This window comes from Podarcis gaigeae, assembly GCF_964106915.1.
Source record: "Podarcis gaigeae genome assembly, chromosome: 2".
Lineage (NCBI taxonomy): Eukaryota > Metazoa > Chordata > Lepidosauria > Squamata > Lacertidae > Podarcis > Podarcis gaigeae.
In genome coordinates this window covers 114840151-114862416 of record NC_139679.1, presented here as the reverse complement: position 1 = coordinate 114862416, position 22266 = coordinate 114840151, and the positions used below count along the sequence as shown (strand labels likewise).

General features: G+C 44.6%; 1 protein-coding gene across 3 annotated transcripts; it reads left to right on the top strand.

The window, feature by feature from the left end:
• The first annotated feature begins 75 nt into the window (after positions 1-75).
• LOC310837714 (zinc finger protein RFP-like) lies at positions 76-20693 on the top strand. 3 transcript variants are annotated; one of them, XM_083724728.1, is made up of 8 exons: positions 76-248; positions 7184-7685; positions 10432-10527; positions 11278-11508; positions 12537-12559; positions 14632-14750; positions 16764-16793; positions 19467-20693. In XM_083724728.1, exons 2-8 carry the CDS (start codon positions 7287-7289, stop codon positions 19976-19978), a joined length of 1410 nt encoding a protein of 469 aa, XP_083580854.1. In that variant the 5' UTR covers positions 76-248; positions 7184-7286; the 3' UTR covers positions 19979-20693. The 3 variants fall into 3 exon arrangements, with proteins under 3 accessions (XP_083580854.1, XP_083580855.1, XP_083580853.1); XM_083724729.1 differs by lacking the exon at positions 76-248 and adding an exon at positions 796-1025; XM_083724727.1 differs by lacking the exon at positions 76-248 and adding an exon at positions 796-1053.
• The last annotated feature ends 1573 nt before the right edge of the window (positions 20694-22266 follow it).

Sequence of the window (22266 nt, the reverse complement as noted above, 5' to 3'; positions counted from 1 at the left end):
AACGTTTGTCCATTCACAATTTATCAGCTGCTGTAATTTACTGAATCTTTTTTTTTTCGTGGCGGGGATTTTGAGTTCTCTCCCTTCGGCTTCTCCTCCTTGCTCGTAATCTGAGTTGCTCCGGATCCGGGCGCTTGAACCGAAGGAGTCCCCTTTGCTCCGCCAGATTGGGACAGCTGCTTTTGCAGGTAAAGGGAATTCGCCTCCTGGACTCCGTTTTTAGGCTCAGTCGGTTGCCACTTAAATCGGTAGGAGTTTATTGCTCGTTTAGGCGTGCGCTTGTGTGCGCGTGCTGTATTTTGAATCCAGCAAAGCTCTTCTTAGGTTCTGGTTCGTTACTGCCGCTTTTCTCCTGCCCGCAGTTTTCTCATTGCTTCTTGCTCTGTGTCTCCCGGGCGTCTGCTTTAAAAACAAAAAGCATAAATAAATCCCAACACACTTGCAATATAAAAGCGAGGGACCCGCGCTTCCTGGAAATCGTTCTGCAGAAAGGAAAACTGGGGCGGCGACGCAGGTGGTGGTTAAAAGGTCTCTTCCAGAAACTAAATAAATGTGTGTATCAGTCCGTGGTGTTTTTAGAGGGGGCGGGGGTTGTCATTGGTGTAGCGGGGGGGGGGGGTCAGAGAGGCAACCCCCCATCAAGTAAAACAATAGAAATACTTAACTGACCAATCACGTAGGTTCTGTAACAAAAGTCTTGCGCCCCCCTCCCAACAAAAATCCTGGCTACGTTGTGTGTGTGTTAAAAATCCAACCCCAAATGTTGCAGCCCCAGTTAAATGGGTGCCGCCCTCTTTTTGGGAGTAAAGTTGCCTCATGCTCATTTTTTTTTAAGGGTTTCCTTTTCAAACCCGATTCTCTGGTTTGCCTGTCCTCAGTCCTAGGCCGTTTCCTGCTGCATCGGTTTCTCCTTTCTCTTGCTAGTAACCGGAGTTGCTCCGAATCCGGGCGCTTGAACCAAAGGAGTCCCCGGACCCTCCGTTCAGTTAAAATCGCTGCTTTGGCCCGTCGTTGGGGAGCGTGGGGTAAACGAAATCTAGGCATTGGGAACTGGTTTGTAGCCCGATCTTTCTTTCCCTTGTGGAGTTAAAAAACAATTAAGAGAGTTATTCTCAAAGAAGCGCGCGTTTTATTTTGCAGGTGGCTTCGCTTGCTGCGGCAGAAGAGCTGCCTGGGCTTGTAGCAATGTCCGCGTGTTACTATGCGGTTTCGACTCATCTATTTCACCCCAATTATTTTTATTGATTTTTCCAAACGATTGCAAATCAGACCGAATTAATTCAGTTTAATCGCAATCGTAGATTTTATTCTCCCACCCCACCCTCACTTTTCTCGTTATTTTCTTGCCCGACATTCATAAAACCGTAGTTTCCTTATGCACAACTCATGGGATGCCTACTTTTAGATTGCAATGCAACTCCTTCCCTCCCCCAGTCTGCTTGGGGGGGGGGGCGAGCAAAAGGTGGCCTTGATAGTGGGGGGCAGGGCTCAATCCCATCCCACCCAGGACCGGATTAGGACAGTGCTAAGGCCTAAACGCAGGTGGCGCTGTGGGTTAAAGCCTCAGCACCTAGGACTTGCCGATCGAAAGGTCGGCGGTTCGAATCCCTGCGGCGGGGTGCGCTCCCGCTGCTCGGTCCCAGCGCCTGCCAACCTAGCAGTTCGAAAGCACCTCCGGGTGCAAGTAGATAAATAGGGACCGCTTACCAGCGGGAAGGTAAACGGCGTTTCCGTGTGCGGCTTTGGCTCGCCAGAGCAGCGATGTCACGCTGGCCACGTGACCCGGAAGTGTCTCCGGACAGCGCTGGCCCCTGGCCTCTTAAGTGAGATGGGCGCACAACCCCAGAGTCTGTCAAGACTGGCCCGTACGGGCAGGGGTACCTTTACCTTTAAGGCCTAAACGCTGCCCATTTAAAGGCTGCATTAACAAAAGCAAGTGTATTTTTCTAACAGGGAGGACAATGAAAATATATACATTTGCATATATAGTCTTACATAGTCTTACATTTATTCTTACATTAGTCTTACATTTAGTCTTACATAAGTCTTACATTACAATAGTCTTACATTTGCATATATAGGCAGAAGATGCCACTTAACTCATTAGGTAAAATTGGAAATTCAGATTTGATTTATTTATTTATAGATTTCTCCAAATCTGAAGCCTGTTGTGTCTGGATAGCATTTTTACTTTGCTTGCATAAAATGGAGGTTCTATGAGGTTTTCCTTCTGCTTTTAAATAAATTGCCCTCCAAGTTCAGAAGGCAAACAGGCAGAGACCTGGGAGGAAGGGAACAAGAAAAATCATCCAGTGAACTATTTGTAAAAGTTTTTAATGTAAACCACTGAGCCTTGGACTTGCCGATCGGAAGGTCGGCTGTTCGAATCCCTGCGGTGGAGTGAGCTCCCGTTGTTCGGTCCCAGCTCCTGCCAACCTAGCAGTTCGAAAGCACACTAGTGCAAGTAGATAAATAGGTACCACTGCAGTGGGAAGGTAAATGGTGTTTGCGTGCACTGCTCTGGTTTTGCCAGAAGCAGCTTAGTCATGCTGGCCACATGACCGGGAAAAACTGTCTGCGGACAAATGTCGGCTCCCTCGCCCAGTAAAGCGAGATGAGCATCACAACCCCAGAGTCATTTGTGACTGGACTTAACTGTCAGGGGTCCTTTACCTTTTTTTTATGTAGAGGGCAGGGGAGAATGGCTCCCTGTGAAGGGAGCCAGCTCCATGTAGTATTGTGTGCAGTCTTCTCTAGGTGCTATACTAGAACTTGTGGAATAACCAGCTTCATTTAACCAACATGCTTATGTCAAACTAATGTGTGAAGGGTTTAATTCCACAGTAAGCGGTCCTGACAGGGTTAGCTGTGTCACTTCCCCTTACCTTGGGAGGAAATAGGCAATCTTGCCAATTGTCCCCACCCCACCCCCGCCTGAGAAGCTTAGTATGTACAGAGGTTATAGCTGGTTGCTCAAGATCAGCAGCCACATGGCTCTCACCAGCCACTGTTGTGTTCCTATTCCAAAAAAAGTAGAAACTTTCACCACTTTGTAACTAAACTAGATTTTACTCCCTGTGCAACTTTTCTGAAGCACATGTTTGTGACCTCTGGAGAGTTTGTAAGTAAACCATTTTTTAAACTATATATATATAATTTTTTATTTTTTTTAACATATCATTCTCAACAGTAATTAAACATACTTTTACATCTTATTCAAATTTTTGACTTCCATCAAAATTTTCCAATCTAATCTCTGTATGCATTTCTTATCTTCCCTATTACATTTCAAACTCATAACCGATATCTCTATCTTTTTCTACTTTGTAACACTTCGTATATTTCTCCTGACAAAACCTCTTGTAGTCCTACTAGCGTAATTTGTTGATTACAGTTGCTCTTCAAATAATTCATATACTTCTTCCAATCTTCTGTAAATCTCTGGTCCCGCAGGTTTCGAATCCTTCCTCTCATTTTGTCCAACCATTTTTTACCTTGCCAGGCATGTGGTCTTTTCCTATGCTGAGGGAAGAGGGAAATTTTGACTCGCTTGAAGTTTCAAGAATTACAGAAAGAAAAAGTAAAAATACCACATTAAACAAAAACAAAACAACACATCACAATATAGAAAAAAACAAAAAAGAGAAATAAAACCCATTAAAAAAAAACAAAAACACAAAGAAAAATGCATCTGATTTCCTCACTACTAATCTTTCATTAGCTTATTTCCTTGACCTCCTCACACCTCCCTTTTTTGTATTCTAGGTCAATTATCCATTTCAGCAAATCCTTTCCCTCTTTTAAAATTTTTGTCCTGTAAATTGTCTTAATATAATGTAACTTTACTTTTCCTCCTTTCACCAATTAACAGTCGGTTATTCCCAAATCCTTTATATCATTCGGAAGGGCATATTTTAAAGGGCCATCAACCTATATTTCCATGCTTTTCAATTTATTTTGTGACTTTTCTACTGGGCTTCTTTTGCCAAAGAGTACTTGCCCCAAACCTGGATCTTGGCATTCAGGAATTCTCATACGTTGTGTATGTATGTGTGTATATACCGGCAGTGGCGTAGCGTGGGTTGTCAGCACCCGGGGCAAGGCAAGTAATTTGCGCCCCCTAACCCGTGGATTTGTGCCCCCTAACCCTAACCCCCAGATGTTGCGGCCGGCCCCCCCTGCACCCCCCACGCTACGCCACTGTATACTGGTATATATTGCACCAACAGAACTATTGTCACCCAATGACATTTTAGCAATAGATTCCCACCAGAGGAAAAGCAGTACCCTTTGACAAAACACATAATGAATATGTGGAATTTGCTGCCCCAAGATATGATGGTCACTAGGGTGCATTCCTTATCAAAGCCACTGACCACATTCCTTTAGAATAATTCCATCAACAGGATTATTTATGAGGGTGATAGAGATCCTTCTTGGTCACTGGGATTGTTTTATTGTGCATACTCCTTATGGATGTTTATCTTTTACTGTTTGTATAACTCATTTTTGTACTATGGTGGTGGTGATGATGATGATAATAATAATAAATTTATTATTTATACCCCACCCATCTGGCTGGGTTTCCCCAGCCACTCTGTGCAGCTTCCAACAAAATATTAAAATACAAGAGTGCGTCAAATATTAAAAGCTTCCCTAAACAGGGCTGCTTTCAGATGCCTTCTAAAAGCCTGGTAGTTGTTTTTCTTTTTGATATCTGGTGGGAGGGCGTTCCACAGGGCAGGTGCCACTACTGAGAAGGCCCTCTGCCTGGTTCCCTGTAATTTGGCTTCTCACAGCGAGGAAACCACCAGAAGGCCCTTGGAGCTGGACCTCAGTGTCCGGGCGGAACAATGGGGGTGGAGATGCTCCTTCAGGTATACTGGACCGAGGCTTAGTAGCCTATTTTGGCCATAAGCGATATATAAAGTTCAGAGGCAGTATGCCACTGAATACCAATTGCTTAAGGGCAAGATCCAGAAAGGGCTACAGTCTTCAAGTCATGCTTGTGGGATTCCTAAAGGAATCCAGCTGAACACTCGGGGGGGGGGGTAAGGATGCTGGATTACTTTTCACCTGGGCTCTCCAGATACTCTATTGCCATTTTACATAAGGCAGGTTCTGGACACAAGCCAACTATTGGTAATGGCAACATTCAGAAACCAGTGGGAGAGCCTTGCTATTCAGTAACAGGATTGAAAAGTAGCCTTCATTCATTCATTCATTCATTCATTCAATAGTGTTCCAAAGAGAACATCCCATGCAAACCTCTTGAACTGGAGTATGCAGGGTTGATACCATCAGAGTGGCGCTGGGAGACCTCATTTGTTTTGCTGTGTAAGGGAATAAGATATTGTTAAGTATGCAAGCGGGAATTGAAAACTAGACAGCTGAGGGAGAAGAGGAAAGGGAGAAGAAAAAAGAATCAAATAGGAAAACGTGCAATTTAGGATTAGATATAAGGGTTGAAATGTGAATTGGAATATAAATTTCTAATATAAGGCAGTAAATTGGGGGAAGTAGGGACGTGGGTGGTGCTGTGGGTTAAACCACAAAGCCTAGGACTTGCTGATCGCATGGTCGGCGGTTCGAATCCCCGCGGCGGGGTGAGCCCCCGTTGCTCGGTCCCTGCTCCTGCCAACCTAGCAGTTCGAAAGCACGTCAAAGTGCAAGTAGATAAATAGGTACCACTCTGGCAAGAAGGTAAACGGCATTTCCGTTCGCTGCTCTGGTTCGCCAGAAGCGGCTTAGTCATGCTGGCCACATGACCTGGAAGCTGTACACCAGCTCCCTTGAGATGAGCGTCGCAACCCCAGAGTCGTCTGCGACTGGACCTAATGGTCAGGGGTCCCTTTACCTTTAGGGACACAGCTAGGAAGAAGAGCGGGAAGTCAACTTATCTGGGGAAAATGTATCAAATTTGATGTATTGATTGGTTAAAATTTGGATAACCATTAAAAACTATTTGGCACAGGAAGAAAGAAAGAAAGAAAGAAAGAAAGAAAGAAAGAAAGAAACCATCAGAGTGGCTAGCTCACTACCAAAAGTAATTTCCCCTCTTTGCATGGTATTTGTCTTGCTTTGCCAGCTCATCACCAGTTGGGGCAGTAGTTCCATTTATTTGTCAGGCCCCCATCTGCATGGCATTGTGATGCCTTTATCTCTTGCATTGCTACACCTTCTCATTGTATGTAATGTCCACCAAGATGCACTAAAGTTTCTGGCAAAATAAATATCTCACGCCTTTCATATTCCATGTGATAACTTTTTAAAAAACTGCAATAGACAAGTAAGGCTACTCTTTCTAGAGTTTCAGCCTGTCTCCTACTATAAGAATAAATAACAAGGAGCAAGGTTGGGAAAAAGCAGGCTTTATGTGTATTACTGTGGAGGATAGCATTCCCAAATGGGTCTTAGTTGCTTTCTTTGCCTTCACAGCTTTTATGTTTACACTGCACACAAAGCATGAGTACAACAAACTAAATTGTAATTACATCAACAATCCACTGTTATCTGTTGTTGTTTAGTTGTGTCTGACTCTTCATGACCCCATAGACCAGAGCACGCCAGGCACTCCTGTCTTCCACTGCCTCCCGCAGTTTGGTCCAACTCATGCTGGTAGCTTCAAGAACACTGTCCAACCATCTCATCCTCTGTCGTCCCCTTCTCCTTGTGCCCTCCATCTTTCCCAACACCAGGGTCTTTTCCAGGGAGTCTTCTCTTCTCATGAGGTGGCCAAAGTATTGGAGCCTCAGCTTCAGGATCTGTCCTTCCAGTGAGCACTCAGGGCTGATTTCCTTAAAAATTGAGAGGTTTGATCTTCTTGCAGTCCATGGGATTCTCAAGAGTCTCCTCCAGCACCATAATTCAAAAGCATCAATTCTTCATCAATCAGCCTTCTTTATGGTCCAGCTCTCACTTCCATACATCACTACTGGGAAACCATAGCTTTAACTAGACGGACGTTTGTTGGCAAGGTGATGTCTCTGCTTTTTCAGATGCTGTCTAGGTTTGTCATTCTCCCTAAAACACAAATCAAAGTTGAATAAAGAGGAGTGGTCAAGAGGGGTATCAAAGTGGGAATCGGCCTCTGTGGCTGGTTGTGAATAAGCAGTTGAGTGATGTTTTCCTTTATTGGGGTGCATAATACTAACCTGACTCTCTTGCTGCTGTTTCTTTCCAGGGCAGAGATACTGGCCTTTTGAGCTCTTTCCCCATTGGGGCTGCTTCTGAGTGCAGGAGAAAAGAACTCCATTCCCTTTGTGTTGCACTGCAGTAGTGAAGCTATGGCTGAGACACCCAGAAAGAGGCTTCGGTTTGAAGCCACTTGTCCTGTCTGCCTGGCCTACTTTGCAGATCCTGTGACTCTAGACTGCGGACACAACTTCTGCCAAGGGTGCATCTCTACATGCTGGAAGGAGGCTGGCACAGAAACCCGGTGCCCACAGTGCCGAGCAGCCGTCGGGCGGGATTTCAAATCAAACAGGTCTCTAGCAAGCATTGTTGAAATTGCTCAGCAGCTGAATTCCATGGGCCTAGAGGGGCCAAAATGTGTGACGCACAAGGCGCCCATGAATTTGTTTTGCAAGGATCACGAAATCTTCTTCTGCCTTCTGTGTGACGCCACACAACAGCACCCATGCAAAGCTGTGGTTCCCATAGACCAGGCTGTTGAAGAATACAAGGTAAGAATACGACATTTGATACAATTTGGGCATATAACCAATGCTACATTCTCAGAAATATCCAGGCCCAGGGTTCAAGGGCGGTGAGAATTCAGACTCTCCTTGTGGGAAGGCTTTATATTTGATCCCAGGTGTGTGTGGTGACTTTGCAGACACAATTGTATGGAGAAATATGTGCTCCCATACAAAGCTGTTTGTGTATTAAGGCCTCTCCTCCAGACTCCCCAGCCATTCAGGAGAATGTTGCTGTCTGTCTGTGCAATTTCTGTGCCAGGGAGACTTTCCCAGTGCCGGCGCTATTATATATCGCGTTGCATATGACGTTTTGGGGATGGCAGCCTTTTGGGCTAAATTTCCCCAACACTGGGCACATGCCTCAGCAGTGGCGTAGCTAGTCATTTGGGTGCCCGGCGCGGTGTGCGTGTCCTGCAGCTGGTGGCGGGGCGAGCTGCCCATGGGGGCGGGGCAAGCCAAGGCAGGGCACGCTGCAAGGAGCCTCTCGGCAGCCTCCCCCTCAGCTGTAGGGTGGCTGAGGCGGTGGGCAGATGCAAGCTCCGCGCTGCTCAAAAAAGCAGCGTGGAGCTTGCAGGAAGTCAGCCTGCTGCCTTCCCCTCAGGAAAGACGCGTGGCTCAGGCACGCTGCAGGCCCTGCGGTGTGGCGCCCAGTGCCGCCAGCCTCACCTAGCTACCAGTGGCGTAGAAAAGGGGATGCAGTGGGTGCAGTTATTATTTTTTTCTTCAATTTTTAAAATTAATTTTCCAAAAAGATTTTTTAAACAAACAAACAAACAAACAAACATAAATCACCACGGTATTAAATCAAACTTATTTACATTTTTAAATGACTTCCTCGTGTCCCCCGGTTGAATTTCAATGTATATTATTTTAACGGTTTTCCAAATCCAGTATTCTTAAAAAAAAATAACTTGATCACTTAACATCTTTCTTTCCATTTCAATATTAAAAATATTAATTCATCACATTATATATTTAAATCCTAAGCCTATCCGGTGTTTGCAAGTTTTTCCAATTAATTTAACTTAACATATTTAACTGAATAGTCTTTAAATTTCATCCACTCTTCCTGGTACTCCTCCTCCTTCTGGTCATGGACTCTTCCAGTCAGGTTGGCTAGTGCCGAAAAATCCATCATCTTCATCTGCCAATCTTCCACCATTGGTACTTCTTGTGTTTTCCGCAGTTGCTATTATTTTTTAAAGTGTCATGAGCCCAATTTTTATCTATTTATTTTAAAAAGACATTTTTTGCCTTTTTGTCAGCCCCCTCAGTGATGACACCTGGGGCAGCCTGCACCTACCACACCCCCTTCCTATGCCACTGCATCTCAGTAGGCCCCTCTGCCTTTGCTCTGTGCTTCGTGTGAACTACTCCAATGTTGTTTGACGTGCATTTAGCAAACCAGACTGTTTCATTTATTTTTTTCCTCCATTAAAAATATCTGAACTTTTCCTAAAGATCAGTGCGGTCTAATCTAAACATCTGATTAGCTATTACTATTACCACTACTACTAGTAGTAGTAATAAAGCCAAGTAATATGGTTTAAATATTAAATTTAAACAATTTCAACTTTTTTTGAGGTATGTGTGTGTGAATCATTTTTTTGGGGGGAGACCTGTAAATACACGTCAACTCAGTGTCATATGCTAGACTTGGTATTGTTTAAATTTTTAAAATGAAGGTTCTACAAACTGTTAACATAAGAATTCCAGCATGTACTAAGCATTTATATTTTTTTACGGATTCTGTAGCTGTGGTTCCTGCATTGTAGGGGGCTGAGGTTGGGTCCCTTCTAACTTGACAATTGTATGATTCTATACTGTATGGGCATTGACGGTCAGGGAAGCTGGGACTCAGGGAGTCCTTCTTACAGGCCCTGCCACATGAACAGGAGCATGGTTATCACTATTTATTTTCTCTCTCTGTCAAATAAGTTTTTGGTGTGTGTGTAAATCTCTCAAAGTCAACAAATTTTGAACTTCTTTGAACTTCTGCCCTCGTACCTACAGGACCGCCTCTCCTGGTATTTCCGCAGGGCCTGCAAGACGGAGCTGTTCCGCCTGGCCTTTGGGCTGGACTCAGTCTAACCCCCGCCCCTCTCTCTCTTTTTTTATGGGACCCCTTATATGGGATTTGTATATAAATTTTCCCTCAGCTCTTTTTGCTGGCCCATGTAGGACCAGCATGGATAGTTGGCCCCGGTTAATATTTGATGTTTTCTCCCCTTATGGCTTTGATATAAAGGCTACCACTAAAACGAGGCTGCATTTTAAGCTGCATTTTAAACTGTATTTTAACTTATACATTTTAATCAACTGTTGTTTTGTGTGTTTTTTGGTTTTTTAAAAAAATGTTTTTACTATATTTATATTCAGTGTTAGCCGCCCTGAGCCCGGTCTTGGCCGGGGAGGGCGGGGTATAAATAAAATTATTATTATTATTGTTGTTAAGTTGTGGGTGAACATATCAGATGACACAGCGATTCTTCAAACAGCTCTTGTTTATTCACAGGCCAGAACTGAACTGAAGGGCTCAGTCAGCTTGCTTATATAGAGCTCCAGTACAATGTAACTGTAACAATTTTCTAAAACTATCCAATCAGTGAACGTCACTTTCGATCCCTTATTTGCATAACTATCTACAGTATCCCCCTGCTGGCCCAGGGTGAGAACTTCAGTACATAACAATTATTATTATTATTATTATTATTATTATTATTATTGGCAGGATCGGATTTTTCGCTGCCTAGAAGTTCTGAAGGAGGGGAGAGAAACCATTCTGCAGTATACAGAGAACTTGGAAAATGAAAGCCAGGATCTGCTTGTAAGCCCAGAGGAGCCCAGAGACCACTATTTGTTAGAACTGAGCAAGTAATGGAACCAACAAGATGGTTAAAAGCCATGAGGTGTCCCAGATCCTCAGCATTACTTGGTTTCTTTTAGAAATTACCGTATTTTTCGCACCATAGGACGCACTGGACAATAGGACGCACCTTGTTTTAGAGGGGGGAGAACAAGGAAAAAAATTCTCCCCCTCTCTGCCCAGCGCCCCTTCAGCGCTGGGTGCGTTCAGTCGCCTTCAGGCGGCTACCTTGGAAGCCTGGAGAGCGAGAGGGGTCGGTGTGCACTGACCCCTCTCGCTCTCCAGGCTTCAGGTTCCTTTCGACCTGCTCTTTGGGGCTGGCGGGGGGAAGCCCCAAAGAGCAGGTCGGGGAGCAGGGGACAGGCGCACAGCGGAGAGGCTGCTGCCATAGTCGTGCGTCACCTCTGCAGCTGGGAGAGGGTCGCGGGGCTATGGCGTCTTCGCTCCATAGGACGCACACACATTTCCCCTTCATTTTTGAAGGGGAAAAAGTGCGTCCTATAGAGCGAAAAATACAGTATAAGAATATTTCACAGAAACATGGAGAGTGATATCTTAATGATAGACTCTTAAATGTTTTTAGGAAATTATTCTCTGCTGGATGTTGATGCCATTTTTTATTCCCTTGGTATGAAATCCTATCTCTCTTGATGGTGCAAACATGGATTATGCTGGCCTGATTTTCTGCTCTTTCTATTCTGCTTGTTGCAGGAGCTAATGAAAGAAGAGAAGGGGAAAATAGTGGCAGAGTTTGGGAAATTATGCCAGTCTCTGAGAGATCAAGAGAAGCTTCTTCTGCAGGATATGGTAAACGTGGAGAAGTGTCTTGCAGTGATAAAGAAAAGTTGCCTGCTCAGGTTCTCTGAAGAATTGGCAAGTCTTGGAGGTTTCATTCAGGATATGGAAGAAGTGTCTCAGAAGCCAGAAATTGAATTCCTTCAGGTAGGAAGAGTAGAAACAAACTATCCAAGGGGAAAGTAAACTCCATATTTTGGCATTTCTCCATTTGTATATACCATATGAAGGAGCCCAATTTTATGATTGTTGTTTATGAGGTTTGTAGCATACAACATCCCAGATAAATGTCTAATTTCACTTCACTGTGGATCAGTCTGATAGAATAGGTTTGTATTTTTTTTTTTAATTCTGTGGTCATGTGTGTGCTCCTAATGCCCTCCTAAGTAGGGTATTTTTTGCAATCATTCCCTGCTTGTGGGTATCTGCCAACCTCATGTTGAGAACAGGAGGATGAACCCTCAGTCTGATCCAGCAGGACTCTACTGATGTCCTGTTTCAGGGCTGGAGACTTATGTTTTTAATATTATTCTTACTTTATATACCGTATCTACTCAAATGCAATGCGCACCTTTTTTGGCCAAATTACGTCGCAAAAATTAGGATGCGCATTAGATTTGATGGCACCAGCAAATACTTTTTGGGTTTCAAGGTTTTGAAAATTGAGGTGCACATTTGATTAGATGGCATATTAGATCTGCTTAAATAAGGTAATGTGGGACGCAGGTGGCGCTGTGGGTTAAAGCCTCAGCGCCTAGGACTTGCCGATTGAAAGGTCGGCGGTTCGAATCCCTGCGGCGGGGTGCACTCCCGCTGCTCGGTCCCAGCGCCTGCCAACCTAGCAGTTCGAAAGCACCTCCGGGTGCAAGTAGATAAATAGGGACCGCTTACCAGCGGGAAGGTAAACGGCGTTTCTGTGTGCAGCTCTGGCTCGCCAGATGCAGCTTGTCACGCTGGCCACGTGACCCAGAGGTGTCTCCGGACAGCGCTGGCCCCTGGCCTCTTAAGTGAGATGGGCGCACAACCCCAGAGTCTGTCAAGACTGGCCCGTACGGGCAGGGGTACCTTTACCTTTACCTTTAAATAAGGTAATGCTGTACTTTGGCTCCGTACAGAGCCTGAAGGAGTCTTTATAGTACATTGAAATCTCTGTTCTTTCTCTCTCCTTTCTGTAGGAAGCTAAAAGCATATTGCAGAGGTAAGTGGATCTCACTAATTTCTTGTTCACACATTGCACTTTTCATCCTTGTACAGCATTCCTGTTTCTAATAGTTTTCTTCTGTTTCCACTTGCTTGGGGTTTTTTATTTTATTTTATTTTTTACCTGCCTTAAGAAAGGCTTTCTAGTTATTTGTTGAATTTTACCCCACCCCCATTTATTAATACAGCTGATCAATGGTTTTTTTCCCTGGGGGGGTGCAGAGGAACGCATATCTCTAAACATTTTGTGAATCTAAGTTTGGCGTCATTTGAGGGGCAGTATTTCAATATGAGTAGGAAAATGAGAGTACTTCTAAACATTATTTTAGAAAAAAAGCACTGCAGCTGATGGTAGTCTGGGTGTCGTGTTCATCTTTCTTCTCTTTCTGCTCACATTAAATCAATCTCCAAGAGTCTTTTGCATGCACTTTATTTAGATTCCTTCTCCTTTCAGTCTGGCTTTGGAACAGAAACTGCTTTTGTTGCCTTAGTTGTGGATGATCTTCACTAGTGGGTGGATGGGGACCAGTGCAAAATGATTGCGGCTGATCTAGATCCCTTCCATTTTGACTTTCAGCCTGCTCTCTTGGCCTTAGAACCTGTAGGTTCTCACCAAGAAAACTAGCACTAATACGCCCAGGAACCTCACCAAAATGCTGGAGAGGGTGCACCTCCACAGGCACATACCTCCACATGTGGTGGGAGTGCCCCCAAATCCAACTATTCTGGACAACAGCCATACGAGAAATATGTAAAATAACCAAGCAAGTATTAGAAACCACCCCAGAACTGGCCCTACTAAACATCTTCCAAGACAATAATGCCCACTTACACCACAAAGAACTCATAACCCAACAACTTTCAGCAGCCAGAAACACCATAACCAGACACTGGAGAGACCTGTCAGGAGTAAGCATGGACCAATGGTACCAAATAGTATGGGAAACAGCCCTACTAGAAAAATTAACCAATAAACTGAAACCGACACAGGGCAAATAGAATAAGGCGCCTTCACCCCGGTATGGCTCCCCTTTATCACATACACAGCCCAACAGGACAATGACAATAATCCACCAAAAGCATACAAATCAATATGGCTAACCTGATCCAAAGCACCCACCCACCCCACTCTCACATGAAAACAAAGACCACCAAAGGAACACAAGTGAACAACAGAGAACCTGCACAAGCAATGCTGACACAAAACCCTGTTAGATAATTAAGCTTGACTAATTGGTTTACGACCCCAATTAGGTGCAGTTTATAGCGGTCCGGCACGCTCCTCAGCCAAGCTGCGCCAAGCTGCGTCTCTCCGTTTTCGCCTTGCAGAGTAAAACACAGCGGAAAACTGTTGCTTCAGATCCATGCAAACACACCAAGCATTTGTGTGTTTATTTATCAGTCCTTTATTGCAGCAGAATATTTACAAAACGACATGTCTCAGACAGACACTCCCGGACTTCTAGCACTCATGGCTATAGCTGCTGTCTCTCTCGAAGACACAGAGACAAGTAAGGAAAAACTCCTCCCACCTTCCAAACCTGACGTCAGAATGTGAGGCGTCACTCAGAACATCTTAACCCTGTAAGTTCTGAATCCCAACAAACCCCACATATATTAAGTAAAATAGAAACATCGCCACCCGACCCCACCCCCACTCATCTCCGCCCCACCTCTTTCCTCCTTTACTTCCTAATGTCTCAACAAATGAAACCGATTTGTAAAAAAGGTTACATGGGGGGGGGGGAATAAGAGAGAGAGAGAGACATTGCACATACTTTCGTAAATCAAGAAAATCTTTAATAAAAATACATTAAAAAAAAGAACCTATTGGATCTCTCAGGTGGCTTTTGTTACCATGTTATCCTTCTGGGTCATCTTGAAAAGGGTGGGGATTGGGGGTGCTTTGTTGAAATGGCTTTTCTCATTCCTGAGAAATAGGACTCAGAAGGAAGTTTCAGGCTTAGACGTGAGGCTTTCTGCCATTCCACTGTATTCCAAGCCTTTCTTGTGCTTTCCTTAGGGATTCTGAATTGCATCAATGAAGGGGTAATACTGTTTTCTTTCCAGATATGATAAGAAGAAGCAATTTGAGAATCCGTTCTTTTTCTACACCGTGCTGAAGTGGAGGATTGAGGAATTTCGTGATAGAAATATCTGTCTGAATAGTATCGTGCAGGAGCTAAGGGGTATGAAAACAGGGGTTGGGCATTGGATCTTGCCACAGGGGCTGGAACCAAAAGTGGGAGAGGCCGGCCACCTGTCAATCTTGTGATATCATTTGAGGTTGGCTGACTTAACTGCTGAGCTGCAGCAGGTTTGGCATGAATTGTGTTTGAGTTTTTTTTGTGGCTGATGTCACACAATGCTGTTTTGCTAAGTGCCAAACCCAGCAGGCCTAATAAGGTCCACTGGTTGGAGGTTCTCTGCAATTGTATTAACGAATAGCTGCAAGGATTCTATACTGGATATTATTTTTATTTTAAACCACCTGGTATTTTTGAAATCTCTTAAATCAGTGCAAAATAGAAAAACAAACAGTATCATTAAAACAATAGTACAGTCAAAACCCAATAAAACAGTAGCATGAAAGTATATATCTGACTAGGGCCTGCTTGAAACAGACCCACTGAAATCAATGAAACTAAGTTGGTCATGTCTATTAACCTTAATGGGTCTACTCTGGGTGAGACTAGCATTGAATCCCACACAAATAAAACAGGAATTCAGATTTCTCAAACACATAAAACGGGGTCTGATGTTATGCATCAGGAAAAGCAAATCTTTACAAGATGTCTGAAGCAATTGATGATTCCTGCTTCATCTACGGCAGAGGAAGGGCATTCCATAATATAGAGGCAGCGACAGAAAATGTCCGTGTCAGGGTCATCACCCTATGACAGGCACGTTCAAAGTCCGTTTTGGGGGCCTTTGGGTTTAATCTGGCCACTGCGGCAGTTTATTTCCTGGGGTAAAAAGTTCAACAGCATCAATCCTAGAAAAAAAGCTCAACTTCAATCCCAAAAAGGTCAACAGGTTTGTCCGGCCCTCACGCGTGTTCACTTCATCTAATCTGGCCCACTTTAAAAAAAGCTTGGGCACCCCTGCCCTATGATATTCTGAAGATGTTGGTGGCATAAGTACAACTTCCAGATGATCTAAATGACCTTGCAGATGTTGGTGTGAAAAGCTCTAGGTTAGCGTGGGGCTTCTGGAAAGAAATGTGGAAGCGTCCTTTCCTCACGCATAGTGGTTGGGACCTGTGTATCCACACACACACACACACACACACCTACCTGTGTTGCTGGACTACAACTCCTATTATCCCTGACCATTGGCCTGGCTGACTGGCTGAGGCTTGTGTGAGTAGTAGTCCAACAACTTCGGGGGGGGGGGAGAGATTTCTAGCAGGAGTGTTCCTCCCAGAGCTGCCCTTTAGACCTAGCAACCGTGCTTTCTCCCACCCCAGCATAATTTACATGGGTAGGATGCTCCTTGGACCTGGGTGAGCGATGGGGAGGCAGCAGAATTATTTTTTTAAAAAAGCTTTTTTTTCATTCCGTTCCAACATACCGACTTAGATGCTATTCTTAGATGTTATTTTTTCTTCCTGGCTTAATTGGCAGATTAATTCAGTGTTTCCCAACCTTGGGCCTCCAGCTGTTTTTGGACTACAACTCCCATCATCCCTAGCTAGCAAGACCAGTGGTCAGGGATGATGGGAATTGTAGTTCAAAAACAGCTGGAGGCCCAAGGTTGGGAAACACTGGATTAATTTTCCCCTCCTCACTTGAAGCATGTTCAAAACTTAAATCCAATTTTCCATCTTAAGAAATGGAACTTGGTGCGCTTGCAGGGACAGCAAGATCTGAACTCCCTCGGGGGCTTTTCATCCAGTGCCCCCACCCCTCCTTCTTTACGAACTTGGGGGTGGTTTATTGGGCATCCGGGCATGAGAATGCATCTTCCCTTACACCGGGAAGAATTTGGGAGGTTGATTACTCCCATCTCAGCCTCTAATTACCTTGTGGGAGCTGGAGCAATGGTATTGCCGGCCATCTTCTGTGGCGCCTCAAGCGTAAGCACTCAGTTTATCTATTAAAGAGAGCGATAGATCTTTTTCAAAAATATTTTTGCAGCAAATACAATTGTGTGACATTTTATCTCTGTTTTCTTTTCTCTCCCCCCATCCCGGCCTCCAGGTGGTCTAACTGGATTTAATGCAGCCACAGGTAATTTTGGGGACTGGTGGAGGACCAAATTCACAGAAGGGATAGGACGTTTTTGTTTGTTTTTTTGCAGAAAGTTGTTATTTGTGTTTTATGGGGGTTGCCAGTTTAGGAATGTTAAATAGATTAACCCATAAGTTGTCCACACGCAGGACACAGGACAGCCTCATAGAATCATAGAATCATAGAGTTGGAAGAGACCACAAGGGCCATCGAGTCCAACCCCCTGCCAAGCAGGAAACACCATCAGAGCACTCCTGACATATGGCTGTCAAGCCTCTGCTTAAAGACCTCCAAAGAAGGAGACTCCACCACACTCCTTGGCAGCAAATTCCACTGTCAAACAGCTCTTACTGCCAGGAAGTTCCTCCTACTGTTTAGGTGGAATCTTCTTTCCTGCAGTTTGGATCCATTGCTCCGTGTCCGCTTCCCTGGAGCAGCAGAAAACAACCTTTCTCCCTCCTCTATGTGACATCCTTTTATATATTTGAACATGGCTATCATATCACCCCTTAACCTGCTCTTCTCCAGGCTAAACATGCCCAGCTCCCTTAGCCGTTCCTCATAAGGCATCGTTTCCAGGCCTTTGACCATTTTGGTTGCCCTCCTCTGGACACGTTCCAGTTTGTCAGTGTCCTTCTTGAACTGTGGTGCCCAGAACTGGACACAGTACTCCAGGTGAGGTCTGACCAGAGCAGAATACAGTGGCACTATTACCTCCATTGATCTAGATGCTATACTCCTATTGATGCAGCCCAGAATTGCATTGGCTTTTTTAGCTGCCGCGTCACACTGTTGGCTCATGTCAAGTTTGTGGTCAGCCAAGACTCCTAGATCCTTTTCACATGTACTGCTCTCAAGCCAGGTGTCACCCATCTTGTATTTGTGCCTCTCATTTTTTTTTGCCCAAGTGCAATACTTTACCTTTCTCCCTGTTAAAATACATCTTGTTTGTTTTGGCCCAGTTCTCTAAGACTGCATTGCTTGGGAATTCTACGAAACCAAATAAATCAGGACAGCTTTTAACATTGGTGCAGTTTTGAAAGATTCTGTCCTCCATTTTGGTTCAAAATGGCATCCAACTGTATAAAAACTTCCTTCATCTTGGGAACAATAATGCAAAGTTTGGTTACAATATCTTAAGATATTGCGAAGCTAACAGACAAACCAACATGACAGATGAGGGCAAAAGCCATTTTCTGCTCTTGTTGTCTAGCCAATGGTACTCAGAGGTATTGCACTTTTGATCCAAAATGATTAGTAGCCATTGCTAAACTCATTCCACAAATTTGTCTAATCCTCTTTTAAAGCCACCTAAGGGCTTATTGTGAGGGCTGGGCCCTGCTGAGGCCGTCACTTGCAGTCTTGGCTGTACTCCTTTCTGGCAAGTGTCACTCCTTGACTGAGAGACGTTTCTGTTGAAATTTTACCTCAGATTTTTACCTCAGAGGAACGAGAGTTGTTGTAAAAGGACTAATCAAAAGACACTGAAGAAGAATTAGGTTATCTTGGTGACCAATATATGCTATAGCACATACACCTAACTATAAATCCTGAGACTTGAGTCTCTCTCTTTGGATTCATCTGCATTCATCAACTTACAATGTTATAAATGCGTTATAACAGTGTGGCACCAGATGGTGCCATAGAGCTGAAATCCCAAGAATTTCCATTGTGAGCTTTTATAACGTTTCTTTTCATAGTGTTTTTATAGGTATATAGATCCAGCCTTTGCATTCTCTTTCCCTTCCCTCACATACTTAAAATTCCCATTTCCTAACAGCACTTCACTCACTCTTAATGGATTCTTCACAAGCACATCCTCACAGACTTTCTAGCATTTTCCCTCATCCCAGCTCCGCTTGCAGCATCAGAGCTGGGCTGAGAGAAAAGCGGCTGAAGCAAGAGAGCATGAGAAATGTGACTTTGAGCCTTTAGGTAGCATCTGATTTCCTCCCCAAAATATCCAGTATGTGGCAAGGCATAATTTAGTCGTTCACATATATATGTATAGTAAACAGATTTGCACACATAGAAACATAGAAATGTAAAGCTGGAAGTGAACCGAGGGTCCTTTATTCCAACCCCCCCCCCCCGCATTGCAGGAATCTCAACTAGATCATCCATGACAGATGGCCATCAAAAGGTAAAGGTAAAGGTACCCCTGCCCGTACGGGCCAGTCTTGACAGACTCTGGGGTTGTGCGCCCATCTCACTCAAGAGGCCAGGGGCCAGCGCTGTCTGGAGACACTTCCGGGTCATGTGGCCAGCGTGACATCGCTGCTCTGGCGAGCCAGAGCCGCACACGGAAACGCCGTTTACCTTCCCGCTGGTAAGCGGTCCCTATTTATCTACTTGCACCCGGAGGTGCTTTCGAACTGCTAGGTTGGCAGGCGCTGGGACCGAGCAGCGGGAGCGCACCCCGCCGCAGGGATTCGAACCGCCGACCTTTCGATCTGCAAGTCCTAGGTGCTGAGGCTTTAACCCACAGCGCCACCTGCGTCCCATGATGGCCATCAAACCTCTGCTTAAAAACCTCCAAGGGCAGGGAATCCAGCATCTCTTGAGGAAGTCTGTTCGACTGTCAAACATCTCTTACTGTCAGAAAGTCATAAGTTGAAACAAAGCCTATAATTATCCTTTTTATTTTTCCCTCCCCCACCCCGATCCTTCCAGAAACTATAACACTGGATCCAAAGACGGCTAGTCCCCAACTCATCATGTCAAGGGATTTCAAAAGTGTGAGACACGGAGGCAAAGATCCAGATCTGTCCACAAATCCTGAGAGAATCTATGACGACTGGCCTTTTGTGATGGGCTCCCAGGCCCTCAGAGGGGGCAGATATACCTGGCAGGTCTTTTTGGGAAGTGAAGGAGACTGGGCTGTGGGAGTCTCCCAGAAGAATGGTTCCTCAACTCCAAAGAGAAATGAGATATGGCAAGTTGGGAAGTGGGATGGGGAACATTGGGCCTCCTGCCCCTCATGTTACCGGGATCACTCTCTGCCTTTCAGTGAGGAGATCCAGAGGATCCGAGTTGTTCTTAACTGCAGGGTGGGACAGCTAGTGTTTTATGACGCCGATTCGGGAGCTGAGCTCACTGAATTCAAAGATGTCAATTTTGGAGGACGAGATGCATTCCCCTTCTTTCGACTGTCTGATAAGGGGTATATCGCCCTCATTTCCTAAAGGTCTGCTCTCGTAGGATTTTCTGGTGTTACTGTCCAGGTTGTTGTTTTTTTTAAAGTCAAACTTTTTATTGGACAAGAGCACCTACGATAGCTCTGCAAAGGCCCAGACCAGCTTCTAGTCAAAGTCTCTGAACTAACTGAAACCGGAGTCTGTTTTTCTTTGCCTGCCCTTTCCCAGATTTCCCTCGGCAATTTATTTCTTTAAAAAGGAGACGTAATCTAATTGAAAATAACTCTTTATCCTAAGCAACGCAGAATTGTTTTTATACAGGACAGGCTTTCAGGATCCCCAATTCTGCTTTCAGAGCACACTTACTCTGAGGTAAAATCCTGTTCAATACGGCTTTGCAAAGATGTTTATGATTTCAGCCTATTTCACTTTCCTCTCTCATATCTCACCCTTCCCTCAAAACGCTTGGGTGGATTGGATTGTACATTATTCTCCCCTACCCAATTCATAGTTACAACTCTGTGAAGGAGGATAGGCTGAGAGAGAGACAGAGAAAGACTGGCCTAGGGTTCACTTTATTTATGTTACCATTTGGGTGTGTACCACACACCAACTGGATTTTCTCAGGAGCTTTCTTTTTTTCTTTCCAAATGTGTTCTGGAGACTAATGTGACGGAGTAATTCCTTTTGTAACGACAATGTCCCCCTCCCTTCTTGATATGTACATCCACATTGTGGCTGAATAAAAGTGTTAGTCTTTTAAGATGTCTTGGTGGTGTTTTTGTTGCAACAGACTAAAACTGCTGTTTTATTCAAGAAACAGACATGGGACGACTGGAGAGTTACCTTCTTCAAACATTAAAAACTTCCCTAAACAGGGCTGCCTTCGGAGGTCTTCTAAAAGTCAGATAGTTGTTTATTTCCTTGACATCTGGTGGGAGGGCGTTCCACAGGGCAGGCGCCACCACTGAGAAGGCCCTCTGCCTGGTTCCCTGTAACCTCACTTCTTGCAATAAGGGAACTGCCAAAAGGCCCTTGGAGCCAAACCTCAGTGTCTGGGCTGAATGATGGGGGTGGAGAAGCTCCTTCAGGTATACTGGGCCGAGGCCGTTTAGAGCTTTGAAGGTCAGGACCAACACTTTGAATTGTGCCTTTGAGCTGTTACAATGCTTCGAAGAAAGAACAAAGTGCCGCGTGTTCATACCTAATCCTAACTACAGTGGTGCCCCGCAAGACGGAAAACCCGCTAGACGAAAGGGTTTTCAGTTTTGGAGGCGCTTCGCGAAACAAATTTCACTATGGGCTTGCTTCGCAAGACAAAATGTCTTGCGAGTTTTTCCGACTTTTTTTCCTCCCCTCCCTTTTTCTAAGCCGCTAAACCGCTTATCACCTGATCCGCTAAGCCGCTAAAAGCCGCTAATAGCGCTAATCCACTAATAGCGCTAATCCGCTAATAGCGCTAATCTGCTAAGCCGTCAACGGGCTTGCTTCACAAGACGAAAAAACCGCTAGACGAAGAGAATCGTGGAACGGATTATTTTCGTCTTGCGAGGCACCACTGTACTGACTTCACAGCCCTTGATTTGAATTGGGCTTGTTTTCTCTCCTATATTACGCTCTGGCTGAAGCCTTCAGCCAGGAAAACATACAACCCGAATCTGGATCTCTGAGTAGCAATCTTCACACACATGCCTGAAGATAGGACCAAGCAGAAGCATTTATCCGAAATGGCAAACAAACAATAAGAATAAATTTGATAAAATTACATAGATAGTCTCCAATTCAAAACTGCTCAGCCTCTTCCCCAGGTCTAGATGTGCCAGTGAAAGGCTGAATACACACCATCCATTTAAATCTATTTAAATCAATTCTAGAAACTGGTTTGTTAAGGGTGCTGGGAATTGCAAGTTAAATGATAGTTCTCAGGCTTCCATGTTTCCCTCTGCAAAACAAAACAAAAAACACCTATAAAAAACTATGAAGCGCTGGTAGAACCCCCAATACAAGATGCAAGGGGAGCAGACGGGAGCTCCTTCTCTCAGGCAAGTTCAATTGCTTGCATTGATGGAACAATTTCCTTAGTGCTAAGCTGAATACAACCCATTGTTCTTATAGTATGGTAAAAGGTAAAGGACCCCTGGAATGTTAAGACCAGTCAAAGGCGATTACAGTCATACCTTGGGTTACAAATGCTTCGGGTTGTGCGATTTCAGGTTGCGCACCGTGCTGAGCTCGGAAGTACTGGAATGGGTTTCTTCTGGGTTTTGGCGCTTGCACATGTGCAGAATCGCTAAATCACGCTTTGCACGTGCACAGAATCGTGACCCACTTGTGCG

Bases quoted from the DNA above. Each gene is read 5' to 3' on its own strand.
- LOC310837714 (XM_083724728.1), top strand. From the start codon at position 7,287: ATGGCTGAGACACCCAGAAAGAGGCTTCGGTTTGAAGCCACTTGTCCT. The intron at 7,686-10,431 runs GTAAGAATACGA...TATTATTGGCAG, and splicing joins AGGCTGTTGAAGAATACAAG to GATCGGATTTTTCGCTGCCT. The intron at 11,509-12,536 runs GTAGGAAGAGTA...TCCTTTCTGTAG, and splicing joins CAGAAATTGAATTCCTTCAG to GAAGCTAAAAGCATATTGCA.